The sequence below is a fragment of the Lampris incognitus genome, chromosome 14 (assembly GCF_029633865.1).
Source record: "Lampris incognitus isolate fLamInc1 chromosome 14, fLamInc1.hap2, whole genome shotgun sequence".
Classification (NCBI taxonomy): Eukaryota; Metazoa; Chordata; class Actinopteri; order Lampriformes; family Lampridae; genus Lampris; species Lampris incognitus.
The window spans coordinates 1,370,039-1,388,716 of record NC_079224.1 but is presented as its reverse complement, the minus strand read 5'-3'; the positions used below and the strand labels follow the sequence as shown (position 1 = coordinate 1,388,716).

Sequence of the window (18,678 nt, the reverse complement as noted above, 5' to 3'; positions counted from 1 at the left end):
CAACTGAATACAGATGAGGTGCAAGAGTATCCGTCGGCCGTAAAATATTGTCTACCATGCAAAACAGGGCTCTAGTGTTCCCTTCACCTGATCTAGTTAAATTTGTGTAATAAGACGATTAATATGTGGACAGAGACTCTTTATAATGAAGTATGTGGTCGTTATACGTACATGTCTTTATGAACAACAAGGCCACGTTTCGTGTAAAGGCGTTCCAGGCGACGGCCTTTAGCTATAAGCTGGCGTAGTGCAGATGTAAACCAAGGGGTAGAGTGGGTAAAGGACACAGAGCAGGTTTTTAAAGGAGCAAGATCGTTTAAAAGACTATAAATGCCATCTTTGTAATGAGAGACCAGTTCGCCTGGGGTGGATAAATTGTCTTTGCTGGGGAGGTTTCAATTCCACTAGTAAGAGCAGATTAATCAAAATGCTTAATGTTACGGAACGAGATGGAGCATAACAAATGTGTTTTGGATAATGTTAAGATTGCAAGACACTAACTTGTGGTCGGAAATGGGCAAATCAGATGCACTGCAGTTAAGAGGAGTTACACCAGAGCAGCAAATCAGATCAAGTATGTGTCCTTTGGAGTGCGTAGGAAAATCAACATATTGCTGTAATCCAAAACTGTCCAGACATAATGTAAAAATCCCTTGTGAGAGTATTATGGACATTGTCCATGTGTATATTAAAATCACCCAGCAATATTACATCAGGGGACAAAAACATAGTGTAACATGCATGGATAAGTAGACACGTTGGTCCTTGACTAATGGGTCGGACCCTTTAGTCGACTGGTTAACGTTGTCGCTTGCGGAGTGGGAGACACGGGTTCGCATCCCGGCTGTGGCGGTTCCCCGCGGCTGCCCCCCTAATTCGCTACATTGGTGTCAGAAGTGGGATACGCGCAGACGCGCTCTCCCGAAGGAGGGGGGTAGTGTAACGTGCATGAATAAGTAGACACGTTGGCTGTTGGCTAACGGTCGGTCAGCGACGTCTCCCGCGGTGCGGGTGATACGGGTTCGTTTCCCGGACGCGGCAGTTCCTGCGGTTGCCCCCCGAATTCGCTACAATAAGAAGGTTAGAAAAACAGAAAGTTCGTTTAAGAAATTGTTGTTGGGCTGCGGTGGTCGATAAACAGTGGCTAGTTTAGTAGGATTTGGCCCATTACGGGTCCGCGGTGGTGTAGCGGTCTCGGCTTTGTGTCAATGCAGTTGCCCACTGGGGACCAGGGTTCGCGCCCCGGTCCCGTCAGATCCGACTATGGCCTGACTGGATGAAGCAGCAATAACTGGCAGCGCTGTCTTCGGGAGGGGGGCGGAGTCAGCTTGTGTTCGTCATATGAATGCCTCTGTGTGTGTGGGGGGTAAAAGCAGTGGTTCGGCCTGGATTCACCTTGTCACGAAAGTGGCGAGACGTCTCCTTCGAGACTGCCGGCAGGAGACATGCAGTTGGCGAACGCATGCAGTACGAGGGTGGGTGTTTGAACTAGAATAGCGATCGATTGGCCACTAAATTCAATTCAACTTAATTTATTGTCATTAAAAACAATGTGCAGGCACATGTTAAAAATGAAATGAGGGAAATTGGGAGAAAAAAGGGAAAAATCAGAGGGAAATTGAGAGAAAATGAGGGAACTTGGGAGAAAAAAGGGAAAATCAGAAATAAATGGTTTTGCCCATTGATTTGTAGGGCAATGGACTCAAATGAAACATGCACCAGCAGTTATGGAAGACACTTCCCACTTTTCACTGTCAAGTATCGCAACGGCACCCCCCCCCCTCCCCTGCTGGCATCCGGGATTTGCAGGTGTACACAATCCCAGAAGGAAAAGTTTGATTAAATTGTGAAAAGTAATTGGGTTGTTGTCATGTCTCAGTCAAGCATAGGAAATCAAACTTATGATCATTCAGTAGATCATGAAGTAGGAGTCCCTTGTTGGTTAGGGAGCGAATGTTAAATAACCCGATGGAGAGGTTATTTTTTTGGTTTTGATGCTAGCAGACCTGGCTAGGTTAGCTAGTGCGCTGTGGTCAACAGTCCGTCGGGATTTTCTTGAGGGACGAGGAAAGGAAGACCAGAAAGAACGTACTGGTTTTGCGTCATCAAAGTTGAAGCCCCGGCGGGATCCATGGTGAACGTGTTTCCGACGAAAATGATGAACCATATCTCTGTGAAGTTGCAATGCTGGTTGGTGGAGGCTCAGAGAGGTGGGGTCGTAGTCGAAAAAGTTCCGCTGACGTGTATTGAAGCAGCGGTGTTACTGGATGGAGTATCAAAGATAGGGTAATCTAGGAGCACATAATCCAAACAGCTCATTGAGCCACATTATTGCCGGTGTTGTACCGAACGTAGGCTCTGGAGTAGAACGACAGCAGCTGGGGGAGGCGAGGAATCCAGTAGCCAGGTATAAAACAATTGGTAGCCCAAAACACACAGGATTGTCAGATAAAAACAAAATAAAAACAAGCAAATGTTTCTCTTCAGTAGTAAAATTCCCTTCAGTAGTAAACATAACTGTGCCCAGGATTTTCAAAATATACATCAGTGTTGCAAAATGGAAGTCCAACATAAATTAACCGATGCTGTGCATTTTGATGTGAACAGGTTTTTCAAACTTGGAATAATGGATTAACTGAACAAATGATTAAACATTTTTGTGAAAAACAATAGCACATTGTGTTTTGAATAACAAATTAAAACAAGGGCCACCGGGTTTATTCTATCTTGGAAGTGGTGTGTCCTCTTTTCCGGTTGATTTTAGTGTCGGGAAAGTCAAACCAAATTAAAATGGAGTACTATTCAGCTGCAGTTACCTGTTTAAAAATATATATTAATACAGAGTTAACTAGAATTATTTGAAAAAAAAAGAGCATAAATCACAACTCATCACTCATCGTCACACAAGCACAATCAATCAGGAAATTCAACAATTTCTCATATTTTCTTAGTTGCTACTGTTATCTAAATATTGATTCACAGCATTTGAAATAAATAGTTTACTTTTTTCTTGGTTGCATTTTAAAAGGACAAGTTGAGAGGAGATTACTTTTTCTTATCTTAGAATTCTTTTCTTGTCTAATCCTAATCTAAATTACAACATCTATTGCATGTTGTCCAAGACGGACACCGTGCAATAGATATGAGAGAGAGCGAGAGTGAGAGCGAGAGAGAGAGAGCTCCTCCTCTGTTGCTCTCCCTGAGGTTTCTTCCTATTTTTTCTCCCTGTTAAAGGTTTTTTTTTAGGGCGTTGTTCCTTATCCGATGAGAGGGTGTAATGACAGCATGTCATGTTGCTGTTAAGCCACTGAGGCAAATTTGTAATTTGTGATATTGGGCTATGCAAATAAAATTGACGACTTAAATTCAAGAGAGAAGTTTCCTTGAGGGTAATGGCCAAAATAACAATCAAAGTAGTACTACCTAGGTCATGGTAATCAGTAATAACTCAACTGAGACTGGATTTCTGTTTAAATGCCATACGTGGGCTTGAGCTGGAGTGCTGCTTAGTCTTTCCTCCAATATGTCATTTTGTCACCTAAAAAAGCATCTTTGTTCCTCTTCAGCATTATTGAAATGTTCCGTACACAACACTGTTGACAAAATTTTCTCACTCCCACCATTTTCCCTTGAATGCCCCTGTTCTTACCTTTATTTTCTGTGGTGCCACTTCTTGAGGAAGAAGCTGCTCTCTTCCGATCGTTGCCACCATCACAAGGTTCAGGATTGTCAGTCCCCAAGGCATCATCCTTTTGCTCCTTCATGACACAATGTTGACCTGCTTCCTCCATGTGAAGGCTTATCTGACCAATGAGATCAACCACATTGCTTGCATCTGCCTCTAACAAGTGGTTCTGTCCAGTTAAAATAGCAGTACTACCACCAATGAAATGAGATGATTTAAGCCCTTCTATCTCCTTCTGTTCAATGCTTTCAACTTTATTATCTCCATCCCCTAATTCTTCTTGATTCACACCAATCAGTCCCTCCATTCCTTCTCTAGTTTCCTCTCCCTCCGCACTTCCAATACAGCTAGAGTAGTCAATTGTCCACCCCTGGCTTGTCCAGTATGCAAACTGCTCCCAATAGTAGTAGTAGGTCTCCAGAGAATGTTGTTCCCATAAAGCACAAAATTCAAGATTATCCCATGGAAGAGTCACCATTTCTGGGTTGCTGGGGGATAATGACTGAAACTCTGGATATTTCTCCAGCCAGCTGCTCCATAGCAGACTTTTGCCCTGTTGAGCTTTAGGGAATGAAGTACAAGTTAGCAAAACAAAGGTCAGACAACAGAATTTGCATATATGTATTTCATTGGTGGCCTACACACACACAGACACACATATATATATATATATATATATATATATATATATATATATATACTTTTTTTAATAGCGCTTTAAAAAAAAATATCTGCTCCTGAGTTGTTGAGCTCTTTTTTTCTACATCAAAGTTGTCATTGCAACATCAAGTGGACACACACACACACACACACACACACACACACATATATATATATATATATATATATATATATATTCAGAACCCTTCACTCTTTGCAGTGTTGTAGATTGAATTTTAAATGGATAAAATTGCAATTTCCGCCAAACGAGCCACACTCAATAGCCCATAATGACAAGGTGAAAACATGTTTTACACATGTTAGTAAATGTCTTATAAATCCAAAAGTAAACTAAAAAAAACTAAACCCAGCCACTGAGGACTCACAACCCAGAGCATTCTTGGTGCCGGTCCCAAGACCAGATAAATGGGGAGTGGGTTGCATCAGGAAGGAAATCCGGCATAAAAACTTTGCCAAATCAATTATTCCATTCCATTCCATTATCAAAGCCACTTATCCGAAGTTGGGTCACGGGGATGCTGGAGCCTGTCCCAGCAGTCATTCAGATTTCCATACTGGATCAGTCGAGGCCCGAGTTACCATCGACTGCCATCGGTACTGTTGGCCAGCAGGGTGCCGGTGGAAAATATGCTAATGTTGGGCAAAGGAGGAGGTGGAAGGCATGTCCAGAGGCAGCGGGAGAGGAGGAAGGGTAGGAGTGTGGAGGTGAGAGTCAGAACTTTGAATGTTGGCACTATGACTGGTAAAGGGAGAGAGCTGGCTCTGATATGATGGAAAGAAGAAAGGTAGGTATACTGTGTGTGCAAGAGACCAGGTGGAAGGGGAGTGAGGCCAGGGGAATCGGAGGTGGGTTCAAACTCTTCTACCATGGTGAGAATGGGGGAAGAAATGGGGTAGGGGTAATTCTGAAGGAAGAGTATGTCAAGAGTGTGCTGAAGGTGAAGAGTGTCAGACAGAGTGATGAGTATGAAGCTGGAAATTGAAGGTGTATTGATGAATGTTATTAGCGCATATACCCCGCAAGTTGGGTGTGACATGGAAGAGAAAGAAGAATTCTGGAGTGAGTTGGAAGAAGTGGTGGAGAGTGTACCCAAGAAGGAGAGAGTGGTGATTGGAGTGGACTTCAATGGACATGTTGGTGAAGGGAACAGAGGTGATGAGGAGGTGATGGGTAAGTATGGTGTCAAGGAGATAAATGTGGAAGGACAGATGGTGTCGGATTTTGTGAAAAGGATGGAAATGGCTGTTGTGAATATATATTTAAAGAGGGAGGAACACGAGGTGACGTATAAGAGTGGAGGAAAGTGCACACAGGTGGACTATATCTTATGTAGAAGGCACAATTTGAAAGGGATTTGAGACTGCAAGGTGTTGACAGAGGAGAAGGTAGCTAAGCAGCATCTGATGGTGAGTGTGCATTTTAAATTCTGGAGTGATTCTGAATTGCTGGCTCATCTAGAATAGAGTAAGTATAATCTTTCTTGCTTAACAAGTTGCTTTTAATCTTATTCCAGCTGCTTGAGTATTAGTCCTTTTCTCTATAGATCTGCTGCTGGTTCCTAGTGGGAACTAGTGGGATCTTATTCTAGCTGTAGCTGTCTTACTTTAGCTGTAGCTGTTTTTCACCTAGTGTGTCCTTAAATATTTCTTGTCGCCTAGATGTTTCGACTTAGTTATCCTTTTAGCTTATAAATATATTCCTTGGTAACTTGCTGCTTGAATCTTTAAATAGTTTTGTGTGAGGTTTGATAGAGTTTTACATAAGTGACCATTCTCTGGGCAATAGGCCTACTTTCATTTTAGCTCTTTGGCCAATTGGGTGTTAAGTGGCCAGCGTTGGACCTGCACTCCTGGCAGACAATTAGCAATCAGTGTTCTTTACATCACTGCTGCTACTTGGAAGCATCAGCTTCCAAGCGTCAGGCAAACAAGCAGGTTTAGGCTGAACAAAGGCAAGCACAACTTTTTCTAGCAAAGACTTTGTCAAGCATGGACTGCTCTTTTTAGATCCAATCAGTCATCTGTATCTTGTGTACCTAGTAGAGACTATGTGTTTCCTTCACATTCCCGGGGCTGGCATAGATGATGGGTCACTCCTCGGCGCTGCGACCCTACCAATCTCATCTATCCCCCTCTCTCTATTCACATTGAGCAAGTGGTGATGGGAGGGCTCTGGAATTGCCAGTCCGTGGTGCCGAAAGCTGAGTTTATCTCAGGCTACGCATCCTTGCTCTCTCTCAACTTCCTGCTCTAACTGAGACCTCGATCACGTCAGAAAACACTACCGCGCCCACAGCTCTGTCAGATGTGTACTCTTTTTCTCAAACTCCCAGAGCTGGGAGGCAAGATGGTGGTACTGGCCTGCTCATCTTTCTGAAATGGACATAATCTCTTGTTTCCATACCACAATTTTCTCCACCCTCTTTTAAGTTTCACGCTGTTACTGTCTCTTATACAGTCAAACTCACCATTGTGGTTGTGTACCGCCCACAAGGCCCTCTTGGTGAGTTTCTGGAGGAACTTGACACACTTGTCTCACACATCCCTGATTATCACTCTGCACTTATCCCTCTCGGTAATTTCAACATCCACACTGACAAGCTAGATCCTCTTCTCTCTTTCCTCTCCTCCTTTGACCTTCACCTCTCACCCTCTCCTACTACCCACAAGGCCGGCAACCAGCTGGACCTTATCTTTACTAGACACTGTCCTATTTCGAATCTCTCTGTTACTCGCCTCCAGCTCTCTGACCACTTTTTCATGTCCTACCCTCTCTCCCTCTCTTCTCCCCCCTCAGCCCCTCCCCCTACCCACATGGTTTCCACCCGTAGACACCTCCACTATCTCTCTGCCACTGATCTTTCTTCCTCTGTTACATCTATCATTCCTACACCTGAATCTTTCTCTCTCCTACCCCCTGACACTGCTACTGATCTTATTCTCTCTACCCTCTCCTCTTCTCTGGACAACCTCTTGTCCCCTCACCTCAAGGCCTGCACGCCCAACTCCACAGACTCAGTACGTACTGACAGACGGAGCCTAAGAGTGGCAGAGCGCAAGTGGAGAAAAGGCAAACTCCCAGAGGACCGTTTCAACTTCCAATCCCTTCTTCCCACTTTCTCCTCCTCCCTTTCTGCTGGTAAAGCTGCCTTCTATTGCTCTAAAATCCAATCCTCTGCCTCTAATCCTAAGGAAATCTTTGAAACCTTCTCTACACTTCTTCAACCCCTACCTCCTCCTACTTCCTCCCTCCTCCCTGATGACTTCACTAACTTCTTTGACAAGAAGGTAAACAACATCAGATCCTACTTTTCTTACCACCCGTTAGCACTCCTTGCACTATCCCACCCTCTGCACCCTCCCTCACCTCTCCACATCCCACCCTATCCCACCTCGCTCCCCTCTCCCCCGACAAGGTCTTCAACCTCATCACATCCAGTCGCCCCACCACATGCTCCCTTGATCCGGTCCCCTCCCCTCTTCTTCAGTCTATAGCACCTGAACTCCTTCCCTTTCTAACCCAACTCATCAACACCTCCATCCAGGCAGAATGATTTCCATCTGCCTTCAAGACTGCTAGAGTCACCCCCCTTCTCAAGAAACCATCACTTAACCCCTCTGACGTCAAACACTACAGACCGGTTTCCCTTCTACCCTTTCTATTCAAAACTCTAGAACATGTTGTCTTTAACCAACTGTATTTGTACCTCCACCAGAACAACCTCCTGGACACCAACCAGTCTGGGTTCAAGGTGGGTCACTCGACAGAGACGGCCCTCCTTGCAGGGACAGAATCGCTGCACTCTGCGAGAGCAAACTCTCTCTCCTCTGTCCTGATACTCCTGGACCTGTCAGCTGCGTTCGACACAGTGAACCACCAGATCCTCATCTCTATCCTCGAGGGGCTGGATGTCACAGGCTTTGCACTCTCAATGTTTGCAACCTACCTGACGGCTTGCTCCTACCAGGTGACATGGAGGGGATCTGTGTCGGAGCCTCGCACACTGACTACAGGCGTTCCACAAGGTTCGGTTCTGGGTCCTCTCATGTTCTCTCTGTATACGACATCCCTGGGTTCTGTTATTCGCTCACATGACTGTTATGCCGATGACACCCAGCTGATCTTGTCCTTTCCTCCCTCTGATGCACAAGCAGAGACACACATTGCTACGTGCTTTACTGACATCTCGGAGTGGATGGCGACACACCACCTGAAGCTCAATTTGGACAAGACAGAGCTGATATTCCTCCAAGGGAAAGGTTGTCCACACCGAGACCTGGCCATCACCATTGACAACACTGTGGTGATGCCAACTCGGACTGCGAGGAATCTGGGTGTGATTTTGTACGACCAACTGTCGTTTGCTGCAAACGTTGCATCGGTTGCTCGCTCCTGCAGATTTCTCCTTTATAACATCAGGAGAATTCACCCATTCCTCACCGGCGAGACAGCACAGGTGCTCATCCTGGCTCTGGTCATCTCCCGGGTGGACTACGGCAACGCCATCCTTGCTGGCAGCCCGGCGTCGGCCATCAGATCTCTGGAGCTTGTTCAGAAAGCTGCAGCTCGTCTGGTGTTCAACCGCCCTAAGTTCTCCCACACAACTCCCCTTTTCATGTGCCTACACTGGCTCCCAGTAGCTGTTCGCATCCAGTTTAAGACTCTGGTGCAAGCTTACAAGGCAGTGAAAGGAACAGCTCCTTCCTATCTCCAGGCCATGGTCAAGCCCTACACCCCTGCCCGACCACTTCACTCTGCTGCCTCAGGATGCCTGGTTGCCCCGTCGCTCAGAGGCCCCTGCTGCCGATTGAACCGGTCACGGCTCTTTTCTGTCCTGGCCCCACAGTGTTGGAATGAACTCCTCACTGATGTCAGGACAGCGGAGTCGCTGCCCATCTTTCAGTGAAGGTTGAAAACCCACCTCTTCAAGAACTACTGCCCTGTTACTTGCTCGTAGCACTTAATGTATTCACTCAGTAAAAAAAAAATCTATTTCTCGCGCTTTTACTTTAGCACTGGTTTTGCTCTTAGATATTTGTTTAGAGAGAAGATGCACTTATGACCTCTGATAACGAGTAGTTCTCCTGATTTCCTATGTTAAATGCACTTATTTTAAGTCGCTTTGGATAAAAGCGTCGGCTAAATGACTGTAATGTAATGTAAAGTATGGTGCCCAGGAGAGAAATGTGGAAGGACAGATGGTAGTGGATTTTGCGAAAAGGATGGAAATGGCTGTGGTGAATATATATCTAAAGATGGAGGAACACAAGGCGACGTATAAGAATGGAGCAAAGTTACACAGGTGGACTATATCTTATGTAGAAGGCACGATGTGAAAGGGTTTGAGACTGCAAGGTGGTGACAGGGGAGAAGGTAGACAAGCAGCATCTGATGGTGGTATGGAAGATGACTTTGAAGACCAAGAAGAGGAAGAGAGTGAAGGCAGAGCCAAGGATCAAATGTTGGAAGTTGAAGAAGGAAGAGTGTTGTGTGGAGTTCAGGGAGCAGTTAAAACAGGCACTGGGTGGTTGTGAAGAGTTGCTAGATGGCTGGGCAACCACTGCAGAAATAGTGAGGGTACAGCTAGGAATATACTTGGTGTGTCATCAGGAAAGAGGAAGGAAGACAAGGCGACTTGGTAGTGGAATGAGGAAGAACAGCAAAGTAAATAGAGGAAGAGTTTGGCAAGGTAGAAGTGGGTGGGCTAGTCAGAGAGATGAAGAAAGTAGACAGGAGTACAAGGAGATGCAGCATAAAGCAAAGAGAGAGGTGGCAAAGGCAAAAGAAAAGGTGTATGGTGAGTTGTATGAGAGGTTAGCCACTAAGAAAGGAGAAAAGGACTTGTACCGATTGGCTAGACAGAGGGACCAAGCTGGGAAGGATGTGCAGCAAGTTAGGGCGATCAAGGATAGAGATGGAAATGTGTTGACAATGGAGGACAATGTGTTGAGAAGGTGGAAAGAGTATTTGAAATGAATGAAGAAAATGAGAGCGAGAGAGAGAAGGTTGGATGATGTGGGGATAGTGAATCAGGAAGTGTGGAGGATTAGCAAGGAGGAAGTGGGGGCAGCTATGAAGAGGATGAAGACATACCTGTGGAGGCATGGATATGTTTAGGAGAGATGGCAGTTGAGTTTTTAACTAGATTGTTTAACACAATCTTGGAAAGAGAGAGGATGTCTGAGGAGTGGAGAAGAAGCATACTGGTACCGATTTTCAAGAACAAGGGCGATGTGCAGAACTGTAGTAACTACAGAGGTATAAAGTTGATCAGCCACAGCATGAGGATATGGGAAAGAGTAATAAAAGCTAGGTAAAGACAAGAGTTGATGATTAGCGAGCAGCAGTATGGTTTCATGCCACAAAAGAGCACTACAGATGTTATGTTTGCTTTGAGAATATTGATGAAGAAGTATAGAGAAGGCCAGAAGGAGTTACATTGTGTCTTTGTGTAATTAGAAAAAGAATATGACTGGGTGCCGAGAGAGGTGTGGTATTGTATGAGGAAGTCGGAAGTGGCAGAGAAGTATGAAGGAGTGGTGCAGAATATGTATGAGGGAAGTGTGACAGTGGTGAGGTGTGTGGTTGGAATGACAGATGGGTTCAAGGTGGAGGTGGGATTACATCAAGGATTGGCTCTGAGCCCTTTCTTGTTTGCAATGGTGATGGACAGGTTGACGGACGAGATCAGGTAGGAGTCTCTGTGGACTATGATGTTTGCGGATGACATTGTGATCTGTAGCGAGAGTAGGGTGCAGGCTGAGGAGAGCCTGGACAGGTGGAGGCATGCACTGGAGAGAAGAGGAATGAAAGTCGTAGGAGGAAGACAGAATACATATGTGTGAATGAGAGGACAGTGTAATGGTGAGGATGCAAGGAGTAGAGGTGATGAAGGCATATGAGTTTAAATACTTGGGGTCAACTGTCCAAAATAACGGGGAGTGCAGCAGAGAGGTGAATAAGAGAGTACAGGCAGGGGGGAGTGGGTGGAGAAGAGTGTCAGGAGTGAGTTGCGACAGAAGGGTACCGGCAAGAGTTAAAGGGAAGGTTTACAAGACGGTATTGAGACCAACTATGTTATATGGTTTGGAGACCGTGACACTGACAAAACACAAGAGGTGGAGCTGGAGGGGGCAGAGATGAAGATGCTAAGATTTTCATTGGGAGTGACAAAGGACAGGATAAGGAACGAGTATATTAGACGGACAGCTCAGGTTGGACGGTTTGGAGACAAAGCAAGAGAGGCAAGATTGAGATGGTTTGGACATGTGTGGAGGAGAGATGCTGGGTATATTGGGAGAAGGATGCTGAATATGGAGCTGCCAGGGAAGAGGAAAAGAGGAAGGCCAAAGAGAAGGTTTATGGATGTGTTGAAAGAGGACATGCAAGTGGCTAGTGTGACAGAGGAAGATGCAGAGCACAGGAAGAGATGGAAACGGATGATCCGCTTTGACGACCTCTCACGAGAGCAGCTGAAATTAGTAGTAGTTATTAAAAATCCAAAACTGAACTCTCTCATTTATGTAAGTATTCAGACACTACTATGGTACTTCAAAGTGTGGTCAGGTGCATCCTGTTTGCTTTAATTATCCTTGAGTTTTTTCTAAGACTTTACTGGAGTCCACCTGTGGCAAATTGAATTGATTGGACATACTTTAGAAGGGCAGACACCTGTGTTTATAAAATCCCACAATTCACGCTGCATGTCAGGCCAAAACCCATTCAGTGACATCCGGAGGGAGGTTGGAGTAGAGCTGCTGCTCCTTCGTGTCGAAAGGAGCCAATTGAGGTGGTTCGGGCATTTGATTAGGATGCCTCCTGGGCGCCTTCCTTTGCAGGTTTACCGGGCACGGCCAGCTGGGAAGAGACACCAGGGTAGACTCAGAACTCGCTGGAGGGACTACATGTCCAATCTGGCCTGAGAACGCCTTGGGATCCCCAAGGAGGAGCTGGAGGGTGTTGCTGGGGAGAGGGACGTCTGGAGTGCCCTACTTAGATTGCTGCCACCGCGAACTGACCCCGAAAAAGCGGCTGATGATGAATGAATGAATGTCAGGCCACAAACCAAGCCATGAAGCTCAAGGAACTCTCTGTGAGTGATTACTGTGTGATAGCTGCTATCAGAGATACTAAGGTCCCTAAGTATAAAACTCGTTTTGTCCAAATGTTTGTTGAGCAGGGTTTTCTACATGATTTATCTCATGTTGACTGGAATAGAATTGCCCTTATTGATGATGTTGAAATGGCCTTGACATTTTTCCATAATAGTTTTCTGGATATTTTAAACAAACATGCCCTTATTCGTAAATTTAGAATAAAGGGGCGGGATAATCCCTGGTTCACCACTGAGCTCTCAAGCCTTCTTCATGAACGAAATGTGGCCTGGGCAAAAGCAAGAAAGTCAGGTACAGAGGCTGACTGGCTTCTTTTTAGACAGCTGGGAAACAAATTTACTTCTGTTTTTAGAAAAGCCAAAGCTGATTTTTATCTATCTGTGACGACTGAAAACTTGAATGATCCGAGGAAGTTTTGGAAAGCTGTTAAATCCTTATCTGCTGCTTGTAATAATTCAACTGACCTTCCTTCATGTATAATCAAAAAAGATGTGGCCGTCTCTGATAAATTTGAAATGTTGAATTGTTTTAATGAACATTTTATTTCATTGGGTTTCTTGTTTAATCTTGACACCCCTTTTACTAAGGAATCTGTCATTGATGACAATACTGTGGTTGTTGACCACACTTTTAGTTTTGCTCCTTTTACTGTGGCTGAGGTCCAAAAAGCCTTAAAACAACTGAACCTTAGAAAACCGGCTGGTCCGGATCATTTGGATCTGTTTTTTTAAAATTAGCAGCAGATATTATCGCGGAACCTTTGACCCATCTTTTTAATCTCACCTTGGTTACAAATGTAATCCCTAAGGTTTGGAAGGCTGCCTATGTTTTACCACTTTTAAAAGGAGGGGATCCAACCATGCTAAATAATTACAGACCAATTTAAAAACTTTCTATAGTAAACAAGTATTGGAATCCCTAGTTGGTGAACACGTGAAAGAGTATTTATACACTCAATCAATACTATCCAATCATCAGTCAGGGTTCAGGAAGAAGCACAGCACTGTTCCCGCTGCCATGGAAGTTGTAAATTACATCAGCAGCATATTGGATAAAAAGCAACACTGTGAGTCTCTTTTTATTGACTTGTCCAAAGCCTTTGATACCGTGGATCACGATATTCTGATACAGCGACTTGTTAATACTGGCTTCTCTCTACAGGCTGTAGGTTGGTTCCTGTTACCTTACAGCTAGGACCCAGGCTACCCAGTTTGAGGGGCTTACTTCTGAAGTCCAAACAGTCTGTAAGGGGGTCCCTCAGGGTTCTGTCCTGGGTCCCCTTTTATGTACTGTGTACATACATTGCTTGAGAGAAAATGTTCAAGACACATCTTTCCATTTTTATGCAGTTGATACGGTTATTTATTGTTTTGCAGCTACTCTCAACAAAGCTTTTGAGTATCTGCAGAACGCTTTTAACAGAGTGCAAGCTCAGCTTTATCAACTGAAGCTTGTCTTGAATGTTGAAAAAAACAAACTTATGGTGTTTTCAAACACTATGAAGTTGGAGTTAAATCAGAGCATTGTTACTACTCAAGGTAAACAAATTGAGGCAGTCTCCACCTACAACTACTTGGGATTTTTAACTGATGATCACCTCTCTTTTAAGCCCAGAATCTGATGAAAAAGTTGAAATTGAAGTTAGGTTGTTATTCTAGGAACAAGTCTTGTTTTTTTCTCGATGTCAGGCGAGGACTAGTTGAAGCAACATTCTTGCCTGTTCTTGACTATGGTGACTTACTGTACATGAACGCATCAGCCCGTTGTCTCCATATGTTAGACACTGTGTATCATGGAGCATTACAGTTTGTTACAAACTGTAGAGCCCTCACTCATCACTGTGTCCTTTACTCCAAAGTCAACTGGCCTGCCTTATCAACATGACGACTTAAGTCACTGGTATGTTTTTATCTATAAGTCCATTCTGGGTACCCTCCCCTGTTATTTATCTATATTTCTGTCCATAAAACATGGCACTTATTGGTTACGGTCACAGGACACCTTGCAAATGACTGTTCTTAAAGTTCAGACTGAGCTGGGCAAGAAGGCCTTTATGTTTTCTGCACCATCTGCCTGGAATAGCCTGCAGAATAGACTTAAACTCCAGAACTTTGTTACTCTATCCGAATTTCAAGGTATAGTTAAGTCTATGAAATCTGAGTCTATTGGAAATTGTAAATGTTTAATTGTTAACAGGTTTCCCTTCATTTTTATGCTATTTTGCACTTTGAGCTATTCTGTTGTCTTCATGTGAGTGTGTGCTGAAACTGATGTACTGCTGCCATTCTTGGCTAGGTCTCTCTTGTAAAAGAGATTTTAACCTCAATGGGACTAACCTGGTTAAATAAAGGCAAATGAATGAAATAAATGAAATGTAAAGTAGACTTCTACAATAAAATTGTGGATATACACTCACCGGCCACTTTATTAGGCACACCTGTCCAACTGCTCGTTAACGCAAATTTCTAATCAGCCAATCACATGGCAGCAACTCAATGCATTTAGGCATGTAGACATGGTCAAGACGATCTGCTGCAGTTCAAACCGAGCATCAGAATGGGGAAGAAAGGTGATTTAAGTGACTTTGAACGTGGCATGGTTGTTGGTGCCAGACAGGCTGGTCTGAGTATTTCAGAAACTGCTGATCTACTGGCATCTCTAGGGTTTACAGAGAATGGTCCAAAAAAGAGAAAATACCCAGTGAGCGGCAGTTCTGTGGGCGAAAATGCCTTGTTGATGCCAGAGGTTAGAGGAGAATGGCCAGACTGGTTCGAGCTGATAGAAAGGCAACATTAACTCAAATAACCACTCATTACAACCGAGTTTTGCAGAAGAGCATCTCTGAACGCACAACACGTCGAACCTTGAGGCAGATGGGCTACAGCAGCAGAAGACCACACCGGGTGCCACTCCTGTCAGCTAAGAACAGGCTCACCAAAATTGGACAATAGAAGATTGGAAAAACGTTGCCTGGTCTGATGAGTCTCGATTTCTGCTGCGACATTCAGATGGTAGGGTCAGAATTTGGCGTCAACAACATGAAAGCATGGATCCATCCTGCGTTGTATTAACGGTTCAGGCTGCTGGTGGTGGTGTAATGGTGTGGGGAATATTTTCTTGGCACACTTTGGGCCCCTTAGTACCAATTGAGCATCGTGTCAACGCCACAGCCTACCTGAGTATTGTTGCTGACCATGTCCATCCCTTTATGACCACAGTGTTCCCATCTTCTGATGGCTACTTCCAGCAGGATAACGCGCCATGTCATAAAGCTCGAATCATCTCAGACTGGTTTCTTGAACATGACAATGAGTTCACTGTACTCAAATGGCCTCCACAGTCACCAGATCTCAATCCAATAGAGCACCTTTGGGATGTGGTGGACCGGGAGATTCGCATCATGGATGTGCAGCCGACAAATCTGCAGCAACTGCGTGATGCTATCATGTCAATATGGACCAAACTCTCTGAGGAATGTTTCCAGTACCTTGTTGAATCTATGCCACGAAGGATTAAGGCAGTTCTGAAGGCAAAAGGGGGTCCAACCCGGTACTAGCAAGGTGTACCTAATAAAGTGGCCAGTGAGTGTATATATATATATTTCAGGGCAAGGGTGTAAAACAATTTCTAATGCTTTAAATGTTCTCAGCAGCACAGTTCCTTCAATAATTGTGAAATGGAAGAAGTTTGGAACCACCAGGACTTTTCCTAGAGTTTGCCATCTGGTCAAACTGAGTAACTGAGCGAGCAGAACCTTAGGCAGGGAGGTGACCGAGAACCCAATGGTCACTCAAAGAGAGCTTCAGGAGTATTGTACAGTGATGGGAGAACCTGCCGAAAAGACAACCATCTCAGCAGCACTCCATCAATAAGGTGTTCATGGTAGAGTGGCTACACGGAAGCCATGCTTGAGTGAAAGGCATACGAAAACCTGCTACGAGTTTACCAAACAACATTTAAAGGACTCAAAGCATGAAGAAAAATATTATCTGGTCTGATGAGACAAAAACTGAACTCTTTGGGCAGAACTCCAAGCACTATGTCTGGCAAACACCAGGCATTGCTCATCACTTTGCTAATGCCATCCCTACATTGAAGCATGGTGCTGAAGGGTGAGAGTGCTTTCTCGTTATTAGAGACAGAAAAACTGGTCAGAATATAGGGAAGGATAAATGCAGCTTAATAGAGAAGTAATTGATGATGGGTGCTGGTTCACCTTTCAGCACACCAATGACCCGAAGCATACAGCCAAGACAATGCTAGAGTGGCTTTGGGACTGCTTGTGACTGTCCTTAAGTGGCCCAGCCAAAGCCAGGCATGAAAACGGGTCAGGGGTGAAAAAGGTGAGAAGGATACGACCCTCTAGGGGGGTCTGGAGGCATGCTCCCCCGGAAGAAAATTTTGAACATTTTATATTTAAATGCATCAATCTGGTGTACTTTGAGAGAAAAATCAAGCATAATTACAAGACAGTATGTATATGTTCACATTATGCTATATAAGAAACGAGACTGACAACTTCTCTCATGAAATGCACAAGAGCGCAGCTTTAATATAGGGTAATAGTGGCAAAACAAGATAGGAATACTAACAACATGTGTATGGGTGTAGTTTATATCTTTTTGGCAGAGAATGCACTGCGCGAGTCCTTGTTTATTGATCTTCCGGAAGACATCTAACAGATGGAATGAGAACTCTTGTTCTTTCACTCTTATTTTCCCTTCTAGTTTAAGCCACGACCAATTCCAGTTGCATTTGATGCCTGCATCCACTTGTTTTACAAGAAGAGCATCTTTCTCTCCTAACACACTCATTCTGGAAAAACAATGTTAACGTTAGTGGGGTTAACTTCTAGCTTAATTGATAAGTGGTGGTTGTTCACACTTGGATCTGACGTTACATGTTATACAGATATCTGTCCACTTGAAATCAGACGCGTAAACGAGTGTTTCACAAGTTCAGATAAGTAACTTAGACTATAGGCCTAACGTTACCCTAACCCACATAGTAAAATTGAAAATTGTTTTACACACAACGTTAGGCCTACATACATAGTTGGATTTCAGATTAAAAGGTATCTGGTATTTACAGTTACAATATAGTAGGTTAATAAGTAACATTACATCCCTTCCACTGACTAACATTACTCAACATAATTCTGTGTATGTAAACTTACACGATGTATTTCGCTATGCTCGCCTGCGCTTTAGCGTGATCCTGGAACAGCCAGGCACTAGAGAGCCCCCAGGCTTGCGCCACTCATAAATCGACGGTTACAGTCCAGTTCTTTGATATAAGCCTGTCCTGTGACACATACACATAGGACAGTGAAATTATGATATTGTTAACGTTCGCTAACATAACGTTAGCTAATTTTTTGACTCAGATTCTACAATGTGAGTTAGCTAACTTAGAACACAAAATGTTAGCTAACATTAGCTAGCTAACATTAGCTAGCTAGCGTTAACATTACCTCAGCCTCCCACCGCACCAGTTCCTCAGTCCACACGTCCTGAAATGGGTTTTAGAGATTTTGAGAATTAGCCAACAGTTAACGTTCATCGTGTTTCTTTTTGTGGGATAACGTTAGCTATACAACCTAGTCTGCTGCGTAAGCTAACGTTAGCTAACGTTACAGCTAGCTAACAATTTTCCACAAGATGCAAATCTCTCCACCTGTTTGTGTGGAATATAGCTAACGTATGCGTCGATGACACGTGGATTCTTTATTAAATCTCTAGCTAGTGATAGATTAGCTACCTGAAATCATGTAGGACTAGGCTATGTCAACAGAGCTCCTGAGTAACGTTATACATCAGAAAACATTGAAATGATTGAAACGCTCACCAAATTCAGTCAGGCAGGCATCAGTCAGCTAACGTTAGTCCAAGGAGTCGTCTCCCCTCAGCCCCATGGAATGCTCAGCCCCGCACACTTCTCCATCAATCACTTTGTCAGCACAAGCACTCACTGCACGAGCACTTCCCGAATCAATCGGGTAGTGGTACCTTCCCAGAGAAGACAGGTGACGCGAGGCCCCTCGCGCTCGTAGGGGGAATATTTTGGTCAATGAAAAAGGCGAATTCGAATTCGATAGGCCAGCTCACCATGGCTCCGCGCTCTCGTGTATAACTCCATGTCCGGTCCATACACCCCCCCCCCCCACAAAAACATTTTTTTTCATCGGATCTACACGA

The 18,678-nt window shown here is 44.3% G+C and overlaps 2 protein-coding genes and 1 long non-coding RNA gene across 3 annotated transcripts in view; all 3 read right to left on the bottom strand.

Moving 5' to 3' along the window:
• LOC130123681 (trimethylguanosine synthase-like) overlaps positions 1–4,063 on the bottom strand; it is a 66,638-nt gene extending 62,575 nt beyond the window's left edge. The window contains exon 1 of the mRNA XM_056292928.1: positions 3,650–4,063. Coding sequence (XP_056148903.1) covers positions 3,650–3,992 — 343 coding nt within the window. The 5' untranslated portion in view covers positions 3,993–4,063. The remainder of the gene's footprint in view (positions 1–3,649) is intronic.
• The window catches only part of LOC130123852 (trimethylguanosine synthase-like), a 37,474-nt gene continuing 22,795 nt past the window's right edge, over positions 4,000–18,678 (bottom strand). The window contains exons 6-7 of the mRNA XM_056293159.1: positions 4,161–4,246; positions 4,000–4,032 (exon numbers count right to left, since the gene is read on the bottom strand). Coding sequence (XP_056149134.1) covers positions 4,000–4,032; positions 4,161–4,246 — 119 coding nt within the window. The remainder of the gene's footprint in view (positions 4,033–4,160; positions 4,247–18,678) is intronic.
• LOC130124209 (uncharacterized) lies at positions 17,029–18,104 on the bottom strand. The gene is made up of 3 exons (XR_008811361.1): positions 17,955–18,104; positions 17,658–17,785; positions 17,029–17,296 (listed from the first exon to the last, which is right to left on the bottom strand). It is a non-coding gene; the product is annotated as an uncharacterized LOC130124209 (long non-coding RNA).